The 22,793-nt window shown below is 35.4% G+C and overlaps 1 protein-coding gene across 1 annotated transcript; it reads right to left on the minus strand.

The window, feature by feature from the left end:
• Nucleotides 1-86: 86 nt before the first annotated feature.
• On the minus strand, nt 87-6,579 carry LOC141708266 (putative trehalose-phosphate phosphatase C). Its single transcript, XM_074511787.1, has 9 exons — nt 6,516-6,579; nt 1,865-2,059; nt 1,643-1,783; nt 1,480-1,551; nt 1,212-1,340; nt 1,083-1,139; nt 859-960; nt 530-763; nt 87-449 (listed from the first exon to the last, which is right to left on the minus strand). The coding sequence occupies exons 1-9, from the start codon at nt 6,531-6,533 to the stop codon at nt 303-305; spliced, it is 1,095 nt and encodes a 364-aa protein (XP_074367888.1). The 5' UTR covers nt 6,534-6,579; the 3' UTR covers nt 87-302.
• Between the last annotated feature and the right edge of the window lie 16,214 nt (nt 6,580-22,793).

A 22,793-nucleotide genomic window follows, 5' to 3' on the forward strand; every position in this document is an offset into this window, starting at 1 on the left:
GGGATTGGGACCTGATAATATTGTCCGGGAGGATTTACTTTTGAATATGATTTTTTTTATGCAAATACATAAAAGCTATTCCTGTGTTGTTTCTATATTTGAGTTTTTTGCATTTATATTTCTTATACATCCAATATAGTTGCTCGACTACAAACGAGTTAATTCTTAAACTCGAATTAGCAAACGAAGATTGAAAAGAAACTGTACAATGTATTATTCTTAGGCTAAACAATGATATTGGCGATCAAGGGCCTAGAAGATGTAGATATTGCATAAGTATAGATTGGTTAAGAACCCAAGTACTAGTAGTAATGGGCAGATTTCCATCTTGCCAGTCGTATCAAGAACGATAGAACTTCTGTTGGATCGCGCAAGGAGTACGAGGCTGCAGTTTCCCTTGCCTTGGATGTTACTATAATCGGAAATCCTGCACATCTGCTCTTTAAAACCTGCACATATCCACATCTCTCCGTTAATAACTACAAAATTTCCTACTATATTCTGTGAATCGCACGGTATTAGATGGTACCTTGAAAGCATCTTCATCAGTTTTATCATCGCCGATGTAGAGTGGTACAACATCATCTCTTCCTTTGGGGCTGGGGCTTGTAAAACCAAGTGTTTCCAGTAGATATTCAAGAGCATGACCTTTGTTCCACTTTATCGATGGCCTGATTTCTAATACCTTTTTACCCCTTGTCATGTGAAATTTCGGATACTCTTTTAACACCCTCTCCACTTGTTTTTCCAGCATCTCATAATCCTACGCACAATTATATAAACTGTTCAGTTCATGTTAAAAGAAAAAGAATAAATAGAAATCTGCATGTAGATTGGCCTTGTAAAGACATTGTATACCTGTTCTTTGACATGGCGGTAGTGCACAGAGATGCAGAACCTGTTATCCTCGATCATTACTCCTTCGATTTGAAAAGTTTTCTTCTCCAGCTTCTTCAACATCTGCATTAGTTTACAAACAATACATTTTGTAACTTCTTGAGCAGAGATGCAGAACCTGTTATCCTCGATCATCTATATTTGTTCACAAACAATATATATGAAAGATAATTAGGTTTTCTTACCTTCTCGATTTCAGGCAGAAACTCTTGAGCAGGCTGGAATGTCACGAATTCTTGATCCTAAAAGATTAGATAATCGATTATTGTACGAAATATTTCCAAATGGAATATTAAAAATAAACGCTAGCTTACGTTTTCATCGACGGTTCTGGTCTGATACTTTCCAGCATAGGAAGAGTTGGCTTGTTGCCGGGGTGCCATAATGTCCATCCCATGGCTTCCCGCATATAGTACCTCCTTCAACTTGACAAATTCGAACACCTTCATTTTAAACCAAACATTAGTTAATAGATGACATTCAATTGGCTTATCAGATTTATAATTACCTTCAGTGATGATTGTGAAAAATATAGCAATTCAGATACTAATTTTATCGGATGATCATTGATGTGCTACATACCTTGCTCCGGCTTCTGCCACTAATTATAGCTGTTGGAAAGTGCCTGGAGACTTCCTGGACTGCAGAACGCATCTGCGTAGTAGTTATTGTTTAATGTGAATGTGGTCAGTGTGCAGTATGCACTTGCCACCAAATCAGATACAAAATAAAATTTATATGGTACCGGATTCGACATAAAGGCACGATCAGGATCACTAACTATAGGGGAAAGAGTTCCGTCATAATCCAGAAATACAACGATACTCTTCCCTCTTGCAGCGTTCATGATTTCTTTAAAGGATGACAATGCAGAAGGATGTTCACCCTGTTGCAATGTACGTAACAGACAATGAGGAGAAAAACAAATATATAATCTTTCAAATATATATATGAAAAATTAACTCACCAGCCAAGAAATATTATAATCTGCATCCGCAATGCTACCAGAAGAATTTTGAGTGATCGGGACGTCACGGCTGCTACTGCTATGATCATGTTTTGCTTTCGAGATAAATTCAGCATCCTGTTGATGTTTTTCCTTGAGGCAGTTGTTTAGTGTCACCACCTGGTGAAGTTTTGCACAGTTTTGCTCTCTTAATGTCTGTACCCATATAATTCAGAGTAGATTTTAGAAATAAGGTAATACAAAAATATTAGTAGAGGAAGCTGAGGAAGGTATGTCATCAGTCGAGAAACATAAGATGGGATAAAACAAGAAAATTTGAGCTCGCGGACCAGAATAATACGCTTCTCAAATCAAAAACTGTATAGAAGATTTTGCCAACTGCCAAGCCCATAGCACTTTGGCATTTCCAACATATATAACAATATATTACAATTACAAATATCATCATTAAAATATTTGAATCAATATAATTTGATACAGTATTCAAATTTTTTTCCCTTCAAATCTGTTGTCCTGTTAATTTTTCCAACAAATATCATTGCTTTTCTTTACTTCTACTTTGATAACCTTATTTGTTAAGGTTTGACAAATATATGGGTAAAATAATGAGATGATTCATACAAACTTAATATACAAGAACAATACTCGTAAATTTGAAACATGAAATCAAAAACAAAAGGATGTTGCCGATAATTTTTCTATAACATTTAAACTACTAACAAGTATTGGATTTTTAAGTTAATTAAGTATAAGAAATGAGCGAGAATTGAATTAAAAAATTACGATGACGACAGTGAAAAAAAGGTTACCACTTAGATTGTTTTATCAGCCCGAGTGACAAATAATTTAACAAATATATTGTTTGTTCTCCGGTTATTGAATTTCCATGGCATGCCATGCAGGGTCCATTAGATCACACAGATATGACAAGTGTGAAGTGTGAAAAATAAAGTAGAGATAAAAAGGGGTCAATTCAGAAGTCAGTTGAACGTGTAACAGAGGTAAACTGAAAGGAGACAAAATATGAACAAGGGAACGAAAAGACCAGTGATGTTATACAAGTAAATAGAATAAGGGCAAAAAATACAAATATCTAAAAGACTTTAATAGTATATGAGTCAAATTCCATGACTCAACATTGCATGGCCAACTTTAAAATTCTTTTTCTTTATTAATAATAATAAAAGGGTTTCCTGTCAGACCTAGTCTAGATTGTCACTCAACACCGACACCCATGATACATTTATTCTAACTACTTCAACTGACTTTAACCGCTTCATTTATACTACTATTTTATTCTACATCAATGCGTGTCTTAGTTTTTTTGTAGGAGAATAATATCCGAGTGAATTACTACTCATTCGATTGAAAATCAATAGAAAATGAAATTAGTTGTGATTAATGGCGTAAGTGAGTTAAATTGTTTGTGACTTACTCGAATTAGTTATTTGAATTAAGTTCGATAACAATTAACGAGCTCCAACTATTCAATTTATTTAATTTATTTAAGGGGAGTTCGAGTTTTAAATTATTTCCTAGCTAGTTGTGATATCCATGGTAGAAGAAATCAAAAATCATGATTAAAATTTTAACAAATTAGTGCTTACAGTTGTATAAAGATAAAGAATTAGCTCATCGAAAGCTATAAAGTATTAAAAAGAGTAAATTTTCAATTCGATCTTAAATTATTAAATTATCCCATCAATCATACAATACATTTTATATACAGACTGAACAAAACAATATATGTAACTTGACGTCTCATCATAATAAATAAGTAACTCATTTAGAATCTTATTCAAAAAAAAGTAACTCATTTAAAATGTTACGAAGAAAACTCGAGCTATATCATGGTTAACTAAGAATTAATATAATTAAAACTATTTGGCGCAAACATGGGAGAAGCTGCGTCGAATTATTGAAGAATATAAAATAATAGTTTTGCTGGTTAGCCTCCGGTGGCGGGTTCCGCTCCAAAATTAATGAGGTTGTTATAATTTCTATTAAAAAAAATGACAAATAATAGTTAGATCTTAACTTATCGACTCGAATACGTTCAAATCTAATTTTTCAACTTTCTAATTTTTCACCTTTGGTAGCATTATTTAGAATACTAGCAATTTGCTATTTTTGCCCCACATCAAACTAAAAAGGCTATTATTATCAGAAAAAGTGCATGACTTATCAATTTTTACTCCTAATTATTATATTTTTGTTCCCGATTTAAAATTTATTACTATAAATTAAATAACGAGGGAGTCATTTTAAAGATATATATCTTATAAATATATAAATAAATAAATAAATAGGCACATGATCAAATGGAAACTAAAATTAAAATAAAAACTAAAAATTAATCTAAGCCATTATAATCTAATTAATGGTACCCCTAAAAGCACCGTACACAACTAATCTGCACCTTCACAAAATCTCGGTTTTTCCCCTCCGTTTAATTTGATTTTCCCCTTCAATCGATAAGTTTTTTTAAATCCGACTTCATTTTATTTTTCTGCATCTCTCAATGATCGATTTATATATCATATATAATATATTTTGAAGTAATTTTTAGAAAAAAAATTGATTTCTAATTTCTATTCTAAAATTAATTTATATTAGAGTAGTCTATATATATATATAATCAAGAAAGTTTTTTTAAGGGATCGTCTCAGACCCCTCCTACCCTTTATAAAATCCGTCTAGGAGCACACGTCAAGATTTGATTCAGTTTCAACATAAATAATTGAAATATTGATTTTGACAAAGAAATTATTGATTTTGACAGAGCAATTAAATTAACAAGCTACCACTCCAACCTAACTGCCTAACAAAAGCGTAGCCGCTCTTGACTTTTGCATGTAAAGCAATTCACTGTCGTCCTTGTGAACATGTAGAAAATTATAATGACTTTCTAATTATTAAAAAGTATTTATTTTTTAACTTACACCTTGATTAATTATAACTAAACCAAGTGCAAAAAGACAAATATTCACGTGTCGATCAGTCATCAGAACGTCGACTTGATTAAATTATTAGTGTTAGATGTCATTAGTTGTCTAAGACGTACATGACACTACTTGGAAGTTGGAAGTGAAGACTATGTTGAAAGATTCATGTGTTAGCGTGCTTGAGAACATGTTTTTACCAACAAACAGTAGTAACCTAAGATGCATGTATGTAATTCCAGTTCAGAGGTCAAGGGAAGGGCAGTTTAGAAGTTTACGTAAGAGATGCTATATTGCAAATATCATCAATTTTTAAAGTTCTAAAAATTATCGATTTTAATCCCCCGATATTATCGTTATAATTAAGGCACTCTATCAATTCAATTTTAAAATTTTATGAATCACTACATATTTTTTAAAATTAATACCTTAAGTTTAATAAATTAATTATTATAACATTTTTTTAAATACATCTAATTAGTATGTCGATTAATCATTTAGATTAATTAACGATATAGATAAATAATAATATAAATATTTGTTTGGTGGTATTTGAACTTTAGAACTCTGTATTCTTTTAATATTATGATTTAATAATTCTGATTATTTAATTAAGAAGATTTAACGGATATAATTAAAAAAATAACCAAAAAAATAAGAATACAAAATTATATCTCATTCTTATTATTATAGTCTAGTATTGATGTAGATACGGCCTATTTCCTAGGTATAACATGTCATTAACATTACCTGATACCGGAGTTAAAAAAATTAAATAAAAGTTAAGAAAAGTGAAGAGAGCGATATTAAGTTAAGAAAGTGATTCTAAAGAGTACTTTAGAAAATATTAAGAACCTATTAAAACATCAAAAAAATTGAGATCGCTAAGAATGTATTTGAACGGAAAAATATATATGAATGGAAGAGTACAATAAACAATATTAAATAGAAAAATATTTATATACACATACATATCATGTAAAATACATAGCAAAAATATAATACATATTTCGAATACCCTTCAATTCCTCAATTAATATAACAAGCATTCCACTTTTTAAAGTACTAATAAACAAAATAAAAAAAAATAAAAAAATTAGGGTTATCAGATAGTAGAAACTAACCAGGAAGCAGCAGCGTAGCAGAGCAGTATATTGAAATCCAGGTTTGGGGGTGGGATTGGTAAAGCGCACAAAGTTTTGTAGTTTGAAAGTGTTGTCAACGTCCGACGTCCAAGTGCTGTCACACCCATCCTACCTACTTGTTTCTAACTATATTAACACCCCCCACCCCCCCTTTTTATCTGCTTGGTCGGCGGCGAGTCCAGTCTCGTCAATCTATCTTCCCACCACCATTTTCCATGGGCCCAGAACTCTAACGTGTCCGATAAGCGGGTGGAGTGTGTGATTTTCTAGATTTTTATCATATAGTAAGAATGATATATTTATAAAGGGATATCATATCTGTTTTCTTATCTGATACATAAGTATATATAATTTCTTCTGTTTAGACGATTAACTAAAACAAAAATGTGACATTATGAAATGTTGCAGCAGGATCCAACAATCTCCTACAAGGAACTGAACTTAGGTAAATTGCTCATAGTTCAATCATAACTAAGAAACTGTGCATATATGCAATGAAAAATGAACTATAAAAAAAAGGTCGGCGCACATGTTTTAAACAAAGTGATAGTAAGAGCTACTGACCTTTAGGTCCTCAGCCATAATGCTAGCAAGCTCCTATTATATGCTGAGAGAAAATGAAGACGAGAAGATAAAAGAGAAAGGGAGAAAACCAGTTGTGGCAAGACCTCCTATTTATAGATGCAAAGTGATATATCGAGGGCCTAGCCCTTCCTTTTCCCCCTTGTCATTACTCTTCTCATTCGTGCTTTATTTTATTAATAATTAATTGACTGATTCACACTATAATAACCATAGAGTATATGCGCTCACAAGTTGTAATTCATAGATTAACAACGGCCGAATTAGCAATTAGGAATAAATAAATAAATGTACAGTGTACTTTGCTTAGTCGTAATGAACACGTTATCTTCCCCCGAAACACTAAAACATACAGTCCCCGTATCATTGTATATATATTATAATTGTACGTGTGACAAATCTTGGGTTTCATCGTCAAATACTTGTCGTAATTACTTCCGGATCTTCCACATCTTTGTGCTCAATGCTGCAGTTCCAGTAAATTTCCTTCTATTTCTTATTAGTCCTTTAACTCCATATTAACGGTAATACAATATTGTGAGAAGGTTGAGCTCATGTCCCTATTACACAATATATATTACGGAGTACATGAGTCCGACTTCTAATTTATGCATATTTAATTAATTATATAAAATAGGGTAATTGTCGAATATATGTGATAAGCGTAATAATGATACTTCGTAATAATGATACTTGCCCCCCGAAAAAAATACTAATATTTTTCTCATAAAACAACTAAAAATTCGGAATATTTTTAAAAAGTTACGACATTTCTCAAACAATAAAAGTCCGGTTCGAATGATGCAATGACTGGACTTTTTGGAGATCAATGTTTATACCATAATTCATAATCATGTGCACTTGGTGCATATTATATGCATGATTATGTTTAAGAAGATGTTAGTTAGCATAGTAAATTAGGTAACTTACTAGAGGCGGACCTAATTAATTTTAAACTTAATAACTAGTTAGCATAATAAATTAAGTAATGTATATACTAGAGGCTGGACCTAATTAATCTTAAACTTAATAACTTATCTCGGTGTACAAGGCGATGACAAATTTCATTGCCATTAATCGGCTTAAATTTGTGTACGTCCATTCCACGTTTGCAGAATGAGACATATTATTATCTTTTCCCCCTTTTTTTAATATTATCGATTGCTAACTTTTTGTGTGAAGATTTGAGCAGGCTTAATATATATCGAAGGGGGCCGGTCTCTAGCAAGCAGTTGCTAGAGACACTTAGACAACAAATAGCTTTTGAACCGTTGGATGGTTGATCCAACGGCTGGTTTAAAAAACAAATTACAACGGACCGCGAAAATTTTCAGCGGTACGAGGAAATTACGAAAAAACCCTAGCCCACGGACTGCGGAAATTTTCCGCGGTTGGTGTCGTTTGTTTGCACAATACCTAGCAAACAGAAACTCTAAACAGACATACAAACTCTATACATACATGAAAACAACAGCCGCAACAGAAGAAAAAAACACAGCAGCCGCAGCAGAAGAGCACAAGCAAAAAACACAGCAACGAAACCTTAAATCATTCTCCTTTTTTGTTATTAAGGTATATAATCGATTCCTTTATATTATTTACAGTTTTATTGATATAAATTTATATTTTTCTCTTGTTGTAGATCTTATTTTGTGTATGTAATTCAAATTTTTAGGGTTAATTAATGTCACCTATTGCCGATACACCGATTGCCGATACTAAGTAGCAGTCAAAAATTTGTATCCATTTTTCATGATATTATGCATGTATTAGATATATCCTGTCGAATTCTTCAGAAAAAATTGGGTCTTCCACAACGGAATCCGATACGTAAGATTTCGAGTAAGTGTGAATTGTAGTATGATTAAATTTGACTTTTTTGAATTTTTAGGGTTCATAATTTGGACTTGATTTAATTCGATTTTTAGGATAAATTAGTGTTAATTTAGAAATAATTTAGTGTATATAAATCGAATTTACAATTTTAATTCGAATTTTTAATAATTGTGTATTAAATTAGATTTTTTTATTATAATTCGAATTTGAATGTAATGAAAAATCTGTGAATTCGAATAATAGTGCTAAATTTAGTGTTAAATTTAGTGATAATTTAGTGATAATTCGAATATTTAGGATTAAATTTAGGATTATTCGTGATAATTTTAGTGCTAAATAGTAAAATCGATTTTTTAGGATAATTTTTAGGATAATTCGAATTATTAACCCTAAATTCATTTATAATTCGAATTTTAGTTTTACAATTTTAGGATAATTCGAATATTTAGGATTAATTTTAGGATTATTCGTGATAATTTTAGTGCTAAATAGTAAATTCGAATTTTTAGTAAATTTATTTATAATTCGAATTTTAGTTTTAAAATTTTAGGATAATTCATCATAATTTTGTCAAAGTTCGAATTTGTTATGTTAGTGTAAATTGGAGTTATGTTAGTGTAAAAGTATGGATGTAATTAACATATGATTTTGTTGCAAATTATGGGTAATTATTTCGAATGTATTGTGAACTTGGTGTTTATATATGTGGTGATTGTTTTTATTGTGTACGTTGTGGTGTTTTTATTTTGGTGATTGATGAATTATGTTGACAATATTTTCAGGTATGGATAATTTTGGTGATTTCGGGAATATGTTGTCGGGTCCGAATGCGCGTAATATTATTTGGGATAATCAGTATCATGTTAGTGAGGATGTTTGGGATGGTACAGGGATAGATGAGTTGCAGAGTTATTCGAGTAACAAGTCATTGCACTTGTGGAAGTTAAGGAGGCCACAACGAGAATTGCTACACATGCTTGGGTTAGGGATTTTTGCAGACCCTGTTGTTGTCTTGGCTACTGACACTCGGTCGATATCTGCTTTGGTAGAGCGTTGGAGACCTGAGACCAACACTTTCTTCATGAGGCAGGGGGAGATGACTGTTACACTGGAGGATGTAGGGTTTATTCTAGGGTTGCCAGTTTAGGGGGATGCACTGACTTGTGGGGTGATAGAGAACAAGGTTGCGTATTTTGCTAATAACTGGTTTGAGCCTTTGACCGAGGAGGAGGTGAAGAAGGCTTTGTATCGGAATAACATCAAGTTAGGGTGGTTGTTTGAGAGATACGGTGCATAGAAGCCTGAGAAGAATAATATGAGGGCCACAGTTGTACATACTAAGGCGTATCTGCTATTCCTTATAGGCTGTATCCTCTTCCCCAGCATCAACCGGTCTTTTGTTCATGTTCGGTATATGCACCCATTGATTAATATGCGGGAGATTTCTTATTATGCTTGGGGTGCAGCTGTGTTAGCTCATATATGGAGGGTGCGGTCGAGTGGCAGCATCCGGACAGGGTGTCGAGACAGTTTGGTTCTAGTCCCAAGATTCCACGGGCACCGGTGAACATGGTTGGTTACAGGGGGGCTAAGGATGCCACGTTTGCAGGGGAGGATTGGCTGGTGCGGTGGTTTATTGATATTGGCAAATGGGTCAGGTTCTGTTCAGATTTGGATGGACTTGTTGATGACTCGGTAGACATAGCTTCGGAGGCTGATTACATGGCGTGGTATGCTGATATATCTCATATGCGCATAGGGAAGCCCGATCCACAGCCTCAGCAGCAGTACAAGACGAGGGAGTTGTATGATAGCCTCGAGGGATATGAAGTTGTAAGTGTTTTATAAATATGTATATTTCACATTACACCCCCACACACTATAAAATTTGCATTCACACGTATTTCATCTTGATGATATGATATCCTTGTGGAATTAATGAAAAAATGTTTGCTTATTTTTGTTTGTAGATGGTTGTCGGGCTTAATATGTTGAAACAACTGGATGCTCGGGTTCCCCCTGAGTTTTTGGAGGAGTTTGGGAGGATTTCTGGTACCTTCCTCACACCATTCTCTCGGTTGATGAAGAAGATCAAAGGACCCGCCTACAGACCTCCCATATTTCAGAACATAAAATCATATTTCATTGCACCTTTGGCTGACAACTTTGACATTCCAACCATTCCTGCCCAGGATGTCGTTGACATGACACAGCCATCCCAGCATGTGTCTCAGCCACCCCAGGCTATTGCCTCATCTAGTAGGCCCGCGAAGCTTGCATCCCGCAGGATGAAAGAGGAGAAGTGGAGTATCACTAAGAGTCTCAGCATGACAAAGAAGAATGTTATATATTTAGATTGGGGATGGGGCTTTGGGATGGCGCCGAGGAATCCCGGTGGTCTTAGTGTTCAGGACTATCACGTCCATGCATCAGCTATGCAGAGTCTGGCTCCAGGAACATGGGTTGATGACATGATCATATACACTTATATGGTATTGTTCGTTGCTCGTTGCTAATACATTTTAGTTGTCTAATACATTTTAGTTGTCTAATATATTTTAGTTGTCTAATATATTTTAGTTTTTGCATTCATTTTAGTTGTTGCATTCCTTTTAGTTGTTGCATTCATTTTACTTGTTGCATTTATTTTACTTGTTGCATTCATATATATTTTCAGGGATTGCTAAGGAGTCGGGAGGAGGAGATTCACACTGGAGGTATATGGGAGAGGAAACCCGTCTATTATTTTATGGATCCCTACTTCATGGTTCTTGGGAAAGGACATGTGAAGAAAATCAGAAAAGCATCGAGGGTCGGTGGAGATACATTGCAGAGGGCATGGAATAAAGCATTACGTAGTTTTACTGGTTTTCCAGTGCTACTTGTAACACCCCCAAATCCGGGGTCGGGGATCCGGGTTGTCACGAGTTCCATTTCCCTTAACAACACCCAATCTTAATAAATAATCAACTACTCTGTACTGTGACCCCACAATAAACACACACACCACAAATTATAGTCTCAGAGATGAATATCCAAAAATAATCACAAGTCGTTTTATTCCACAATTATATGCCAATACACCTTAAACAGGTTTCTGAATAAATTTACATTTCTTTGCCATTATTACAATTCATAAATATACATAATCTGATACATCAAAAGTTGAAAGCCTAGCCTATTGGTAGTTCCTACCTCAGCTATGGCGACATCAGTGCTTCTAGAAAACTGCGGAACGTCTCCTAACCTCTTGCGAATCGGGAGCTTGGTCCGGTTCATCTTGTCTATCTGATGTTGTGTGATGAAAGAAGAAAGCAAGGGTGAGCAGCAAGCCCACCAAAATAATATGTATAATGATTAACAATATACGAGCCTTCTCATAGTACTCATGAAAGTCTTGGTCAAAAAAAATGAACCAAGTTGATATCTTAATGCCATGAAGTCGCAAAATATTCAGTATATATATATATACATATATACTTTTCAAAATATTGGAAGTCCTCTTCCATGCACAATATACACAAAGTCCCAGTGTATAACTGTATAAAAAAAATATCGTTGCAAGGTGATCTCATATATCTAACCTTGTCTCAACATTTTTCTGAAAATCTTTGTCATTCATAAGACAATTATTAATTAGATATAAGTTTAAAAGATGAAGTTACAAGATACCCCAATATACTTATATCTTTCCCAAATACTACTTGAACTACCACCGTTCAAGTTATAATTAGCTTCAAAAGTTCATCACATAGATGAGACTATAAGACAAGATTTGAATAGATTAAATCTTTAAAATATTATCAAAATAAAATGAAGTTACGAGATACTTCATTTGATGTAAACATCATTTTGAAAACTTGATCCTGCCAACACTCAACAATCGCCCAACCGTAGCCTTTCTATCGAAGTGCTCTGGGTAGTGTTGCAGAAATTATCCAATTGGATGATGAACTCATTACGGGAGTTTGCCGCGCCAGGAAGACCACTTACGATGATCAGTCGTAGTAGTACAACCCCACCATTTTCTACATGTAGAGGAGAACCTGTCGGATTTACTTGTCAACCGAACACTGAACTCCTAAGGAATGGACCGCCTTAGCGGAACTTCCAGGCCATTTGGGCCAATATAATAAGGCTGGGCCGGCGCTACTCGGCCACTTACGCCACTCCTAGTTTAGATGAAATCCATGACTCTGAAACGTAAAGCTTGTCCCCACTTTCCCCAAGTAGAAACTTGTTGATACGGCTCCACCAAGAAGTCGTATCTATTTGGAAAGGAGAACTCACCGATATTTCCCAGGCGATGCCTGTTAATGGATTAACTTGTTCCAAGAATTTTACTTCCCGAGTGTTGGGTAAGTAATCAATTCATTTACCAAAACAGCAACCTTGTTGCGAATATAAAATACACCACAGAGCCGGATCCCTCAGGTTTTGAGCGAGTATTTAAATCCCCTTCGAAAGGATGATCTTAAAAAAATGAGTTTTGGGATCCGCTCTAACTTTTAAAAAAATCATTTTGAAGACTCGCAAAACATTTTTAAGAATGTTTGGAGTGAAGCTGATTTAATGAAGTAAATCAGTCCCCAGAATATTTAGAAAATGTCTGAATATTATTATTTAAATAATATTCGCATAAAGAATAATCTTTATAAAATAATTGAAGTAGAAGTATTAAAACTTATACTTGAAATGAATAGCAAATAATCAAAGATATACTTATACGAAAGTAATATCTTTATTTGAATAATCAAAAGTAAGTTTGATTATCGACACCTTATTCTTTAATACAATAAAGAATATTATTAAGTAATAAGCGGAGTCATAATACCTCGAATGAATACTATAAATAATATTCATAAAATAAAGGAGTCATACATCCTCAAATGAATATCCAAGTAATATTCAATAATAATATAAACTGAGTCATAAGCCCTCGAATGAATATTCAAATAATATTCAAATAATAAAATAAACTGAGTCATAAGCCCTCGAATGAATACTCAAATTAATATTCAATTAAGTAAAATAAAGGTATCGAATAAACCTTATTCGATCCATAGTTTTAAAAACTATATCCATATATATATAAATATATATATATAATATACTCGGGAACATCGACTCCCGGTTTAGAAATATGTTCACCTTTTATCCCCTATACTAAGGGTATACGCAACTACTTGCTTATTTCTAGCATAGGTATTATGCAACTATAAGCATTGAAATCAACAGATAGATAACCAGATTACGAAACAGACATGCATATATACCATATCAGCATGCTCCAATATATCGCAAAATTTGCTAATAACAATCATGCACTATCACAAGATAATGCATATACATATATTTACATCACAACAACAGTATATCGGGTAGAAAACTTGCCTGAGCGACTGGGGGTTACGAATGGCTCGGGACGAGTCTGGTAACCTATAAACAACAAGTAAGTTGGAATTAAACCAAACTCACTTGTAAATCTATACTCTAACCAACTCAGACTCTAACGCTCGTTTTGCGCTTACTGATTCTCTTAAGTCACTCGAGTACCCTCGGCTCCACCATTTTTAATAATTTAACCTTTACGAGTTTTAAGGCGATTCCTTCGCGAGTCTTACCAACTACCTAACACACTTACCATAAATGTTTCATGCATTAATTAACCCTTTTTGGTCTTTAACCTATGTTTCAAAGTAAGGCGAGGGGAAAAGTTTCGTTCGCGAAACGCCGTTACTTGAAACGGTCGTTTCTCCTAAACCGTGCATCGGAATCGAACGAACTACATATCAAAACGAAGCTCGTAACATGAGCTATCTAAACATGGCAGTGGTCATAATCTAGCAGGGGGTTCTTGGGTCCTAATGTTATGCACAAAAACAGTCCAAAGAAAATCGGACGTTACGACGGCTATGTTTACGCGATTACCAATGTTTAAACTACTCCAATTAACCACCAACCAACTCATAACCATCAATACAATAAAACTTCACCTAAACCATACCACATCAGTCCATAATCTCCAAGGTTTTCAACTCAAACAACCACAATCAAGACCTATGAACTATAATCAAGCTTCAATTACCAAAAACACTTCCAAATCAAACCAAACTACTAATAATCACAATCCATGCTTCTCATTTCACAACACCAACCATTAAACTTACTAACAAATAAATTAAAGTCTAGGGTTTGAAGTTTATACCTTCCTTAGGAGGTGTTAAGTTGCTAGGAAGCCTTAGGGAGCCTCCTACAAGCTTGATCTTTCCAAAGAAATCAAGAACACAAAGTTAGGCTTTGAAGTTTCTAAAAGTACGATTTAAAGAACTGTAAAAATGAGGGTCTTACCATGATTATTTGGACGAGACTTGTGAACAAGAGTTGTAGGCCATCTCAATACCTTTCCAATGAGCTATAGAACACAATATTTGAGTGAGAAATGAAGGAGATACAGCAGTTTTAGTGTTCTGGTTCTGTTTTGGCCGAGAGCATGAAGAACAATGCCTTGGTTTCTTTTTGATTTTGATGAAAAATGATTTGCTTGGCTTGGTTGGTTTGATTTTTGTGTTTGTTTTAGTAAATTACCTAGTTGCCCTTGATTTTGTGTGGTTAAAAAGCCACCACATCTCCTTCCTTCCCATGTCATGCTTGTGTCATCCTCATGATGTCATCCTCCCCTCCTTGTCCTCTTCTCATTGGTTGGGTGACATCATCCTCTCTAATCCCTTTAATTAACTTCCTAATTATTTGCCTAATGACCGCTGATCTGTTATACGGTTCGCTTAACTTTCGTTTTCGTTTATCGTTTGAAGGATCATACCCGGGATCTTATTACTTAGGTTCCCTTAACCTTTCTCAATATATTATATTTTCCTTTTATGATCCTCTCCTATAATTCTTTAATTTAAATCCTTTTTATCCTGTTACCTTTTTCTCAAATCTTTCTGTATCTAGTGTATTTCCGGGAAAAATCAAAGTGTTCGGATTTGGATTCTGACGATCTTTACATACACTTATATCCCATATAAAGTACTAATAAAATCTCAGAATATCCATATCAGAACCCCTACATAGTGTGGCATAAAAAGTTTTCTCATTCAGCAAAAACACTATTCATAAGGGTTTCAAAAATTTCCCAAAAATTGGGGTTATTACAGTCTCCCCTCCTTAAAAGGATTCCGTCCCGGAATCAGATAGAAAATGAATAGGGATACTCTCTTAGCATTGCACTTTCTAACTCTCGAGTAAATTTTCCCACATTGTGGTTCTACCATCAAACTCTTACTAGTTTGATAACCCTTCTCCTAAGCACTCATTCCTTTTTACTCTATACCCTTCCTGGTTGCTCCATATAGGTTACGTCTGGTTGCATGTCTATGCGCTCATATGCCCCTATTTGTCTGGCATCCGAATTACACTTCCTTAACATTGATACATGGAACACGTTATGAACTTGCTACAGGTTCGGGGGTAGGGCTAGCTCATATGCTAACTTCCCAAACGTCTTAATATATCCAAGGGTCCAACAAATTATAGACTTAGCTTTCCTTTCTTTCCGAACCTCATCAATCCTTTTTCAAGGGTTTCCAAGGGGATACCTATAACATTACTAGGCCCCCTATTTCATACTCTTTGTCCTTTTTGAGTCAAATCAGCATACCTCTTATGTCCATCTTGGGTTACTACCAGCCGTCCTCTGATTAGATCTATTATATCCCTGGTCCTTTGGACTACTGCGGGTCCGAGCATCTTGCGCTCTACAACTTCATCCTAACATAAGGGAGATCGACATTATCTTCCCTCAAGGATCTCATAAGGTGACACCTCGATAATGACATATGATCTATTGTCGTGATATAACTAAATCCGCGTTAAGTGATCATTCCAAATTTTTTCAAGTCTATTGCACAGACTCTCATTATAGCGTTTAGCATTAGAGCTTTTGCTTCTCAATACCCATTCTTTTCGAGTTCGTAATCGCTACTACCTTCCGTTCCTAATATTATACTGGTTATACTTTTGCTCGTTAGCGTTCTATAACCTTTTAATAACCACGTCAACCTTAGTATTACGAATGTGTTCCCATTCTGAATACCACCATAACTTTACTACTCCTTTTTCAGCTGTTTCTATTTTCGAAAGCTTAATCCTTCATATAGAAGTAAAAGAATTTATTGAGAGATCACTATGATCATGAACACTTGTTATCTCGCATAGTTAGTACAGAAGGTGGCCAGCCTTTAGTACTTGACAAGCAATTAAACAATAGTTGGTATCCTACTAGGCTTCTATCACACAGATAGACAGTCATTCGGCAATACCTCCCCTTCTGGAAGGGTTGTTCTTCTCAATTTACATGAAATGAAAAGAAGAGAAAAGAACGAACTGAAGAGAATTGTATATATAAAAAAAATATACTGCCACAAAATATCTGGCTTGGAACCTACCTCTGAACTATAGAGGTTTGTCATAGGAGAACAAAACATATACGTATTTATATCAGCATCAAGTATTATAGCATCGTATTTCCCATGCCTAAATATTTCTATTCCGTCCATCATTCTATGGACCCATGCTCTTCCTCGAGCTTATACACAATCACCTTTGAAACTCCCTCGATTTCGAAAATCGAACCTGGGATCTCATTTTAGACATCACCGTTACTAGAGTTCTATGCTTGCACCGCAACCTTCCTCATATAGTAATACGACTCTCTTTTCATAAGAGGGAATAAATATTCAATAGGTAGATACTCTACTTAATTAGTCTATCAATGATAACTTATACACTACCACGACCCGTTTAGTGGTACTCAATCTCAACATCCATTCCAATACAACTCTCACGGTTGTAATCAGCTCGTTACTCGCAGAATCATTGCTGCCTTACTATGGTCCACCACTGACCCACTATCATCATTCACTTTCCATGAAATCTTAATAGCTAACCATACGGAGTCCATACATGTCGTATCAAATCCTTCTAAGGAGGTAACATAATCACCATTTCTGATTCATGAAGAACACTCCTGATCTCAAAGGTTCGTTTAGTCCTTTTGAAACATGGTCCAGGTTCATTCTCAAGATAGTACCTTCTAAGATAGATAGCCCGCTCATGGCGATTACACGAATTAAACCTTTACCAGCTACTATTACGGATGGGTATTCCACAGTCATCAGAAGGAATGTCAATCTTCCAAACCATAATACAACCTTCACAGTTTTAACCATCATCACTGTATTCTTTTGGCACAAGCACCTATAATTATCCTCTTACCTTTAAAGTGTCGGCCACCTCTTTGGCCTTTCCTGATAGTAAAATTTCCTTACAGTCAATGTCACTTTAACCATCTCCAAATAAATTTTCTACCTTATTTCAATCACAACTTATGTGAAAATGCTTTCCTTAAAATCTGATGAGTAAAAAAAAATCACCATTTTTCCATAAGTTATTGCCTCAGTCTTTAGAGGTTAATCACTGTCATGACTGACTCTCAATCATAATTAGAACATCTTTTATCTTAAGTCCTAATTGCCCTGAATAATTTCGACCATTACTGGTTCGATCCATACTTTCTCGTGGTTTAACACGTGCCCCACTTGGCAACATTATAATTACGTCATATTTCCTTTATCAACATTTCTATTCTTGAAAATTTTGAATATTACCTTTCTCCTTGTAAAACCTCTAAGGTTATCCTTCAATCGTTCCTCCTGTATTCCCTAGATACAGGGCATATTAAAATACCATTTACTATTACTAGAACCATTATCTATATACTTCTGAAAAATTTCTCCACTGATTCTTAAAGGTTGTTGCTACATTAACCCTTTCCAAATCATACTGTCAAAACTCATACTGTCCCTATTAAGGGTGAAATTCCAACCTTTATGCATTCCCCTAGGATTCATTTTAAGTTACCGATGTTCTATCCTTAATTCCACCTTTAAAAGGTACCTGCATCCTTCCATGGATAAATCAAGTCATATATCCCTGATAAGGGTGTCTTATTCAATCATTCCCACCTCGATAGTCTATACCTAACTTCATAATAGCATCCTTATTCAAATTGAGGTCAATCCATATGGCCTCCAAAAGATAACAATGGTCATCCACTTTTCTTTCTTGATTTGGTAATGATAACATGGATGTTCTGGAAGATATTGGTCATGTTCAACGTGAACTTCTTCTTAATAATTCCTTATTTACTTTTGTTGTTTATCTCAACAGTCATCTCAATGTTGGGATATCTTTCATATCCGGCGTCTCCCTTTCTGGGTATCATGCCACCGGTCTTACACTTTACCTTCTTGAAGGTCACTTCCTTCACCCAATTTTCTTAATTTCTTACTTTCTTGTCTCCTCAGTCTATCCGCGTCTCATTATTTATCCTTCGAATTATCTCAAGGTTTCCTCGAATCTTCCCAACTTACAGGGGATAAAATATATGTATCTCTTATACCTTCAACCATCAATTTAACTCATGGTGAATCACTCTCATCCGGACGATTACCTACTTTTCTATTTCTATTTCTACGAGTCTTTAGGGTTTCCTCATACCCAACTCCCTTATCATTCCTCAAACTCTCTTGCCTTTATATTCCTTTCTCTTATCATTATTTCATGAACCAACACAACATAAGCATTGATTTCAAACATCCCGTCATTCTGGATTCGTGTCTTCAGAATGAATCTTGATAACTTTTACAACTTAGATTCATAATTCATCATACTCGTCTGCCTTTGTTCTGGCTCTTAAGCTTTTACACTATCTCCATAACCTTGGGAAGTACTTTCCTGAAAATAATTGACTGAACTTAAATCAGTTTATTATAATCTCTTGCTCCGTGCCTTCCTTGGCCTTTCACCAGCGGGTGGTCTCTCTCTTAGGAGGGTAAGTGACAAAACAGTCTTTTGTGGTTCGTCAATCATTTAGAATCTCAAATGATTCATCTATTTCCTTTAGCCAGGCTCTTGCCTCGACTGGGTCAGCTTGTTCCTTGGAACTCTGAGAGCTTAGCGACTTAAAGGTCATGAAAGAATTTCCCACCGCACTGTCTCCTCAGGGTGGTGGTTGGGGATAATAGTCTAAGTTCTCTTTAGACAGGTCCATGAATTGCCGTATAGGGGTACCATCTCGGGTCTCCTGTCCTTACTCGACTTTTGTTTCCTCAGTCTAAATATTTCTTCCTACTCCCCATAATTGGGGTCATCTTACATAATTTAAATCCTCATTTTCCACTTCATCATGTTATGGGTTCCTTTTGTCTTGGTGGCAACCTCCCTGACTATCACGTTCAGGGTTTGCTCTAACTCTTATTCCTCAAACTAGCTTTCATCTAAGATTTCATCTTTAAGCTCTTAAACCTTTGGAACCCAAATTCTATAGGAATACCTCATTATTCCCTTATCATCACTCTCGGTATTAATCTCATACCTATTTGTTGGCTCTCTGCCTTCATTCATCACTTTTACTGGCACAATATGTTCTTTTCCAATACTTCGGGCTATATTGCTATCTCAAACAGCTTTTCGGTACCGGCTCCGGTTACCTTCACTACTATTTCCATTTTCTCAAAATCTCTTATAAACTCTCCAAAAGACATTATCATCTTGAGTCTCTCCTTTTTACTAAGGGCATCAGCCACCATATTGGCTTTCCCCGAATGATAAAGAATCTCCCAATCATAATTCTTGATTAGCTCTAACCGCCTCCTCTGGCGTATGTTGAGCTCTTTCTACGTAAGAATGTACTAGAGCTCCTATGGTTTGTGAATCTCACACTTCTCTCCATACAAGTAGTGCCTCAAATCTTTAGGGCAAAACTATTGCCACGAGCCCAAGCTCATGGGTGGGGATATCGAATTTTAAATTTCCTTAATTGTCTTGACGCAGACGCGATTATCTTGCTGTGCTATATAAGAAGCACCCTAATTCCTTATGCGAAGCGTCACTTACAAATCACAAAATCTCATTTTCCATCCGGCAACGCCAACATATGGAACGTCACCAACCTTTGCTTCGGTTCTTAAAAGTTGTTCTCGCATTTCTCTGTCCATTCGAACTTCTCAGTCTTACGAGTAAGCCGCGTTAAAGGGGCTACTATCTTTACAAACTTGAACGAACCTCTGGTAGTGACCGGCCAATCCTACCTCTGGTAGTCGACCTAACCATGGTCATCAATTCATCAGTGGTCCTTTATCCAATCTTGTCAGGATCCTCCATGGAATCCTCATCAACAACTATCCCTTCTAGGACAACATCCTCAACCGCTACATCCTCAATATCAACATCATCCGGTCCTGCGTTAGGACGCTCTATTGGATCCACAATCTGATCTCCAATTAGTAATAAAACATCATCACGCTGTTGCTCCTCAACCTCAGGGTTCGGAGTTCCGCTACCATATACGATAACGAACTACGCTCCTATCACGATATTTATAAGGGTTCCCATAAGGGTTTTAACTGTCAGTACTACGTTAGGTAGCCCGACTATGAACTTGGCAAGAGTTCTTATTATCTTAGTGAACTTATTATCTTAACGTCCCATCATCTCTGAGGTTTATAACGCTTGGCTCTGATACCATTTCTGTAACACCCCCAAATCCGGGGTCGGGGATCCGGGTTGTCACGAGTTCCATTTCCCTTAATGTAATAACCCCAAAATTTTTCAACTTTTTGTAACCCTTGTGAATAGTGTTTTAGCTGAATGAGAAAACTTTTCGCGCCACACTATGTAGGGGTTCTGTTATGGATATTCTGGGATTTTATTAGTACTCTATGAAGTATATAAGTGTATGTAAATATCGTCAGAATCCAATTCCGAACACTTTGGTTTTTCCCGGAAATCCACAAGATACAGAGAGAATTGAGTATAAGGTAACAGGATAAAAAGGATTTAAATTTAAGGATTATATTAGAGGATCATAAAAAGGAATATAATGTATTGAGAAAGGTTAAGGGAACCTAAGTAATAAGATCTCGGGTATGATCCTTCAAACGATAAACGAGAACGAAAGTTAAGCGAACCGTATAACAGATCAGCGATCATTAGGCAAACGATTAGGAAGTTAATCAAAGGGATTAGTGGGAATGATGTCATCCAACCAATAGAAAGAAGACAAGGAAGGAAGGATGACATCATGAGGATGAGGTAAGCATGACATGGGAAGGAAGGAGGTGTGGTTGAATAAGGACCACACAAATTCAAGGGCAAGGTAGTAATTTACTAAATCAAATACAAATCAAGCCAACCAAGCTAGCAAAATCATTTCATCAAAAAATCAAAAACAACCAAGGCATTTGTTCTTAGGAGCTCTCGGCTTTTTACATTTTAAAGGCATAGATTTTTCAAAAATCAAGATCCAAGCATCCTAAATTGGTAAGAAAATTCCCTAATCATCTTTATGCTTAGTTATGGCTATATCATGAGTTTAAGCCATTAATTCTTTCTCTAACTTCTTCATTTAATCAAGGAAGAAGACAATGAATAGTGTTTTCAAGTTTTTTAACTTGAACTTTTTCTTGTTTTTCTTGAAGATCCAAGCTTTCCTAAGGCTTCTCAAAGCTTCTTAAGGCTTCTTAGCTCCACCCACCACTTCAAGGAAGGTATACCATTTCCAAACCCTAGGTTCATATATATTATAAGGTGATTTTGAGTAGTGGGTTGATATTGTATCTTGTTGTTATGATTTAGAGTTTGAGATTTGGTATGGTAGTGAATGGAATGGTAATTATTGTGGTTTTGATTTAAAAGAACTTAAGAATGATTAAAGTTAAGTTTAAGCATAAGTATGAAAGATTAAATTGAATTGGTTGGGGTGGTTATGATGTGATAAGGATGGAGGATGGTTGTATGTTGGATTTGAGGTTGATTTGGGTTGATTGTGGATGGTTTAAAAAATGGGAAATCGCGTAAACATAGCCGTCGTAACGTCCGATTTTCTTTGGACTGTTTTTGTGCATAGCATTAGGACCCGAGAACCCCCTGCTAGATTGTGACCACTGCCATGTTTAGATAGCTCATGTTACGAGCTTCGTTTTGATATGTAGTTCGTTCGATTCCGATTTACGGTTTAGGAGAAACGACCGTTTCAAGTAACGGCGTTTCGCGAACGAAACTTTTTCCCTCGCCTTACTTTGGAATGTAGGTTAAAGACCAAAAAGGGTTAATTAATGTGTGAAACATTTATGGTAAGTGTGTTAGGCAGTTGGTAAGTCATTCGCGAGGGAATTGCTTTAAAACTCGTAAAGGTTAAATTATTAAAAATGGTGGAGCCGAGGGTACCCGAGTGACTTAAGCAAATCGGTGAGCGCAAAACTAGCATTAGAGTCTAAGTTAGTTAAAGCATAGATTTACAAGTGATTTTGGTTTAATTCCAACTTACTTGTTGTTTATAGGTTATCAGACTCGTCCCGA

The sequence above is a fragment of the Apium graveolens genome, chromosome 2, assembly GCF_009905375.1.
Source record: "Apium graveolens cultivar Ventura chromosome 2, ASM990537v1, whole genome shotgun sequence".
In the NCBI taxonomy this organism is placed as follows: domain Eukaryota; kingdom Viridiplantae; phylum Streptophyta; class Magnoliopsida; order Apiales; family Apiaceae; genus Apium; species Apium graveolens.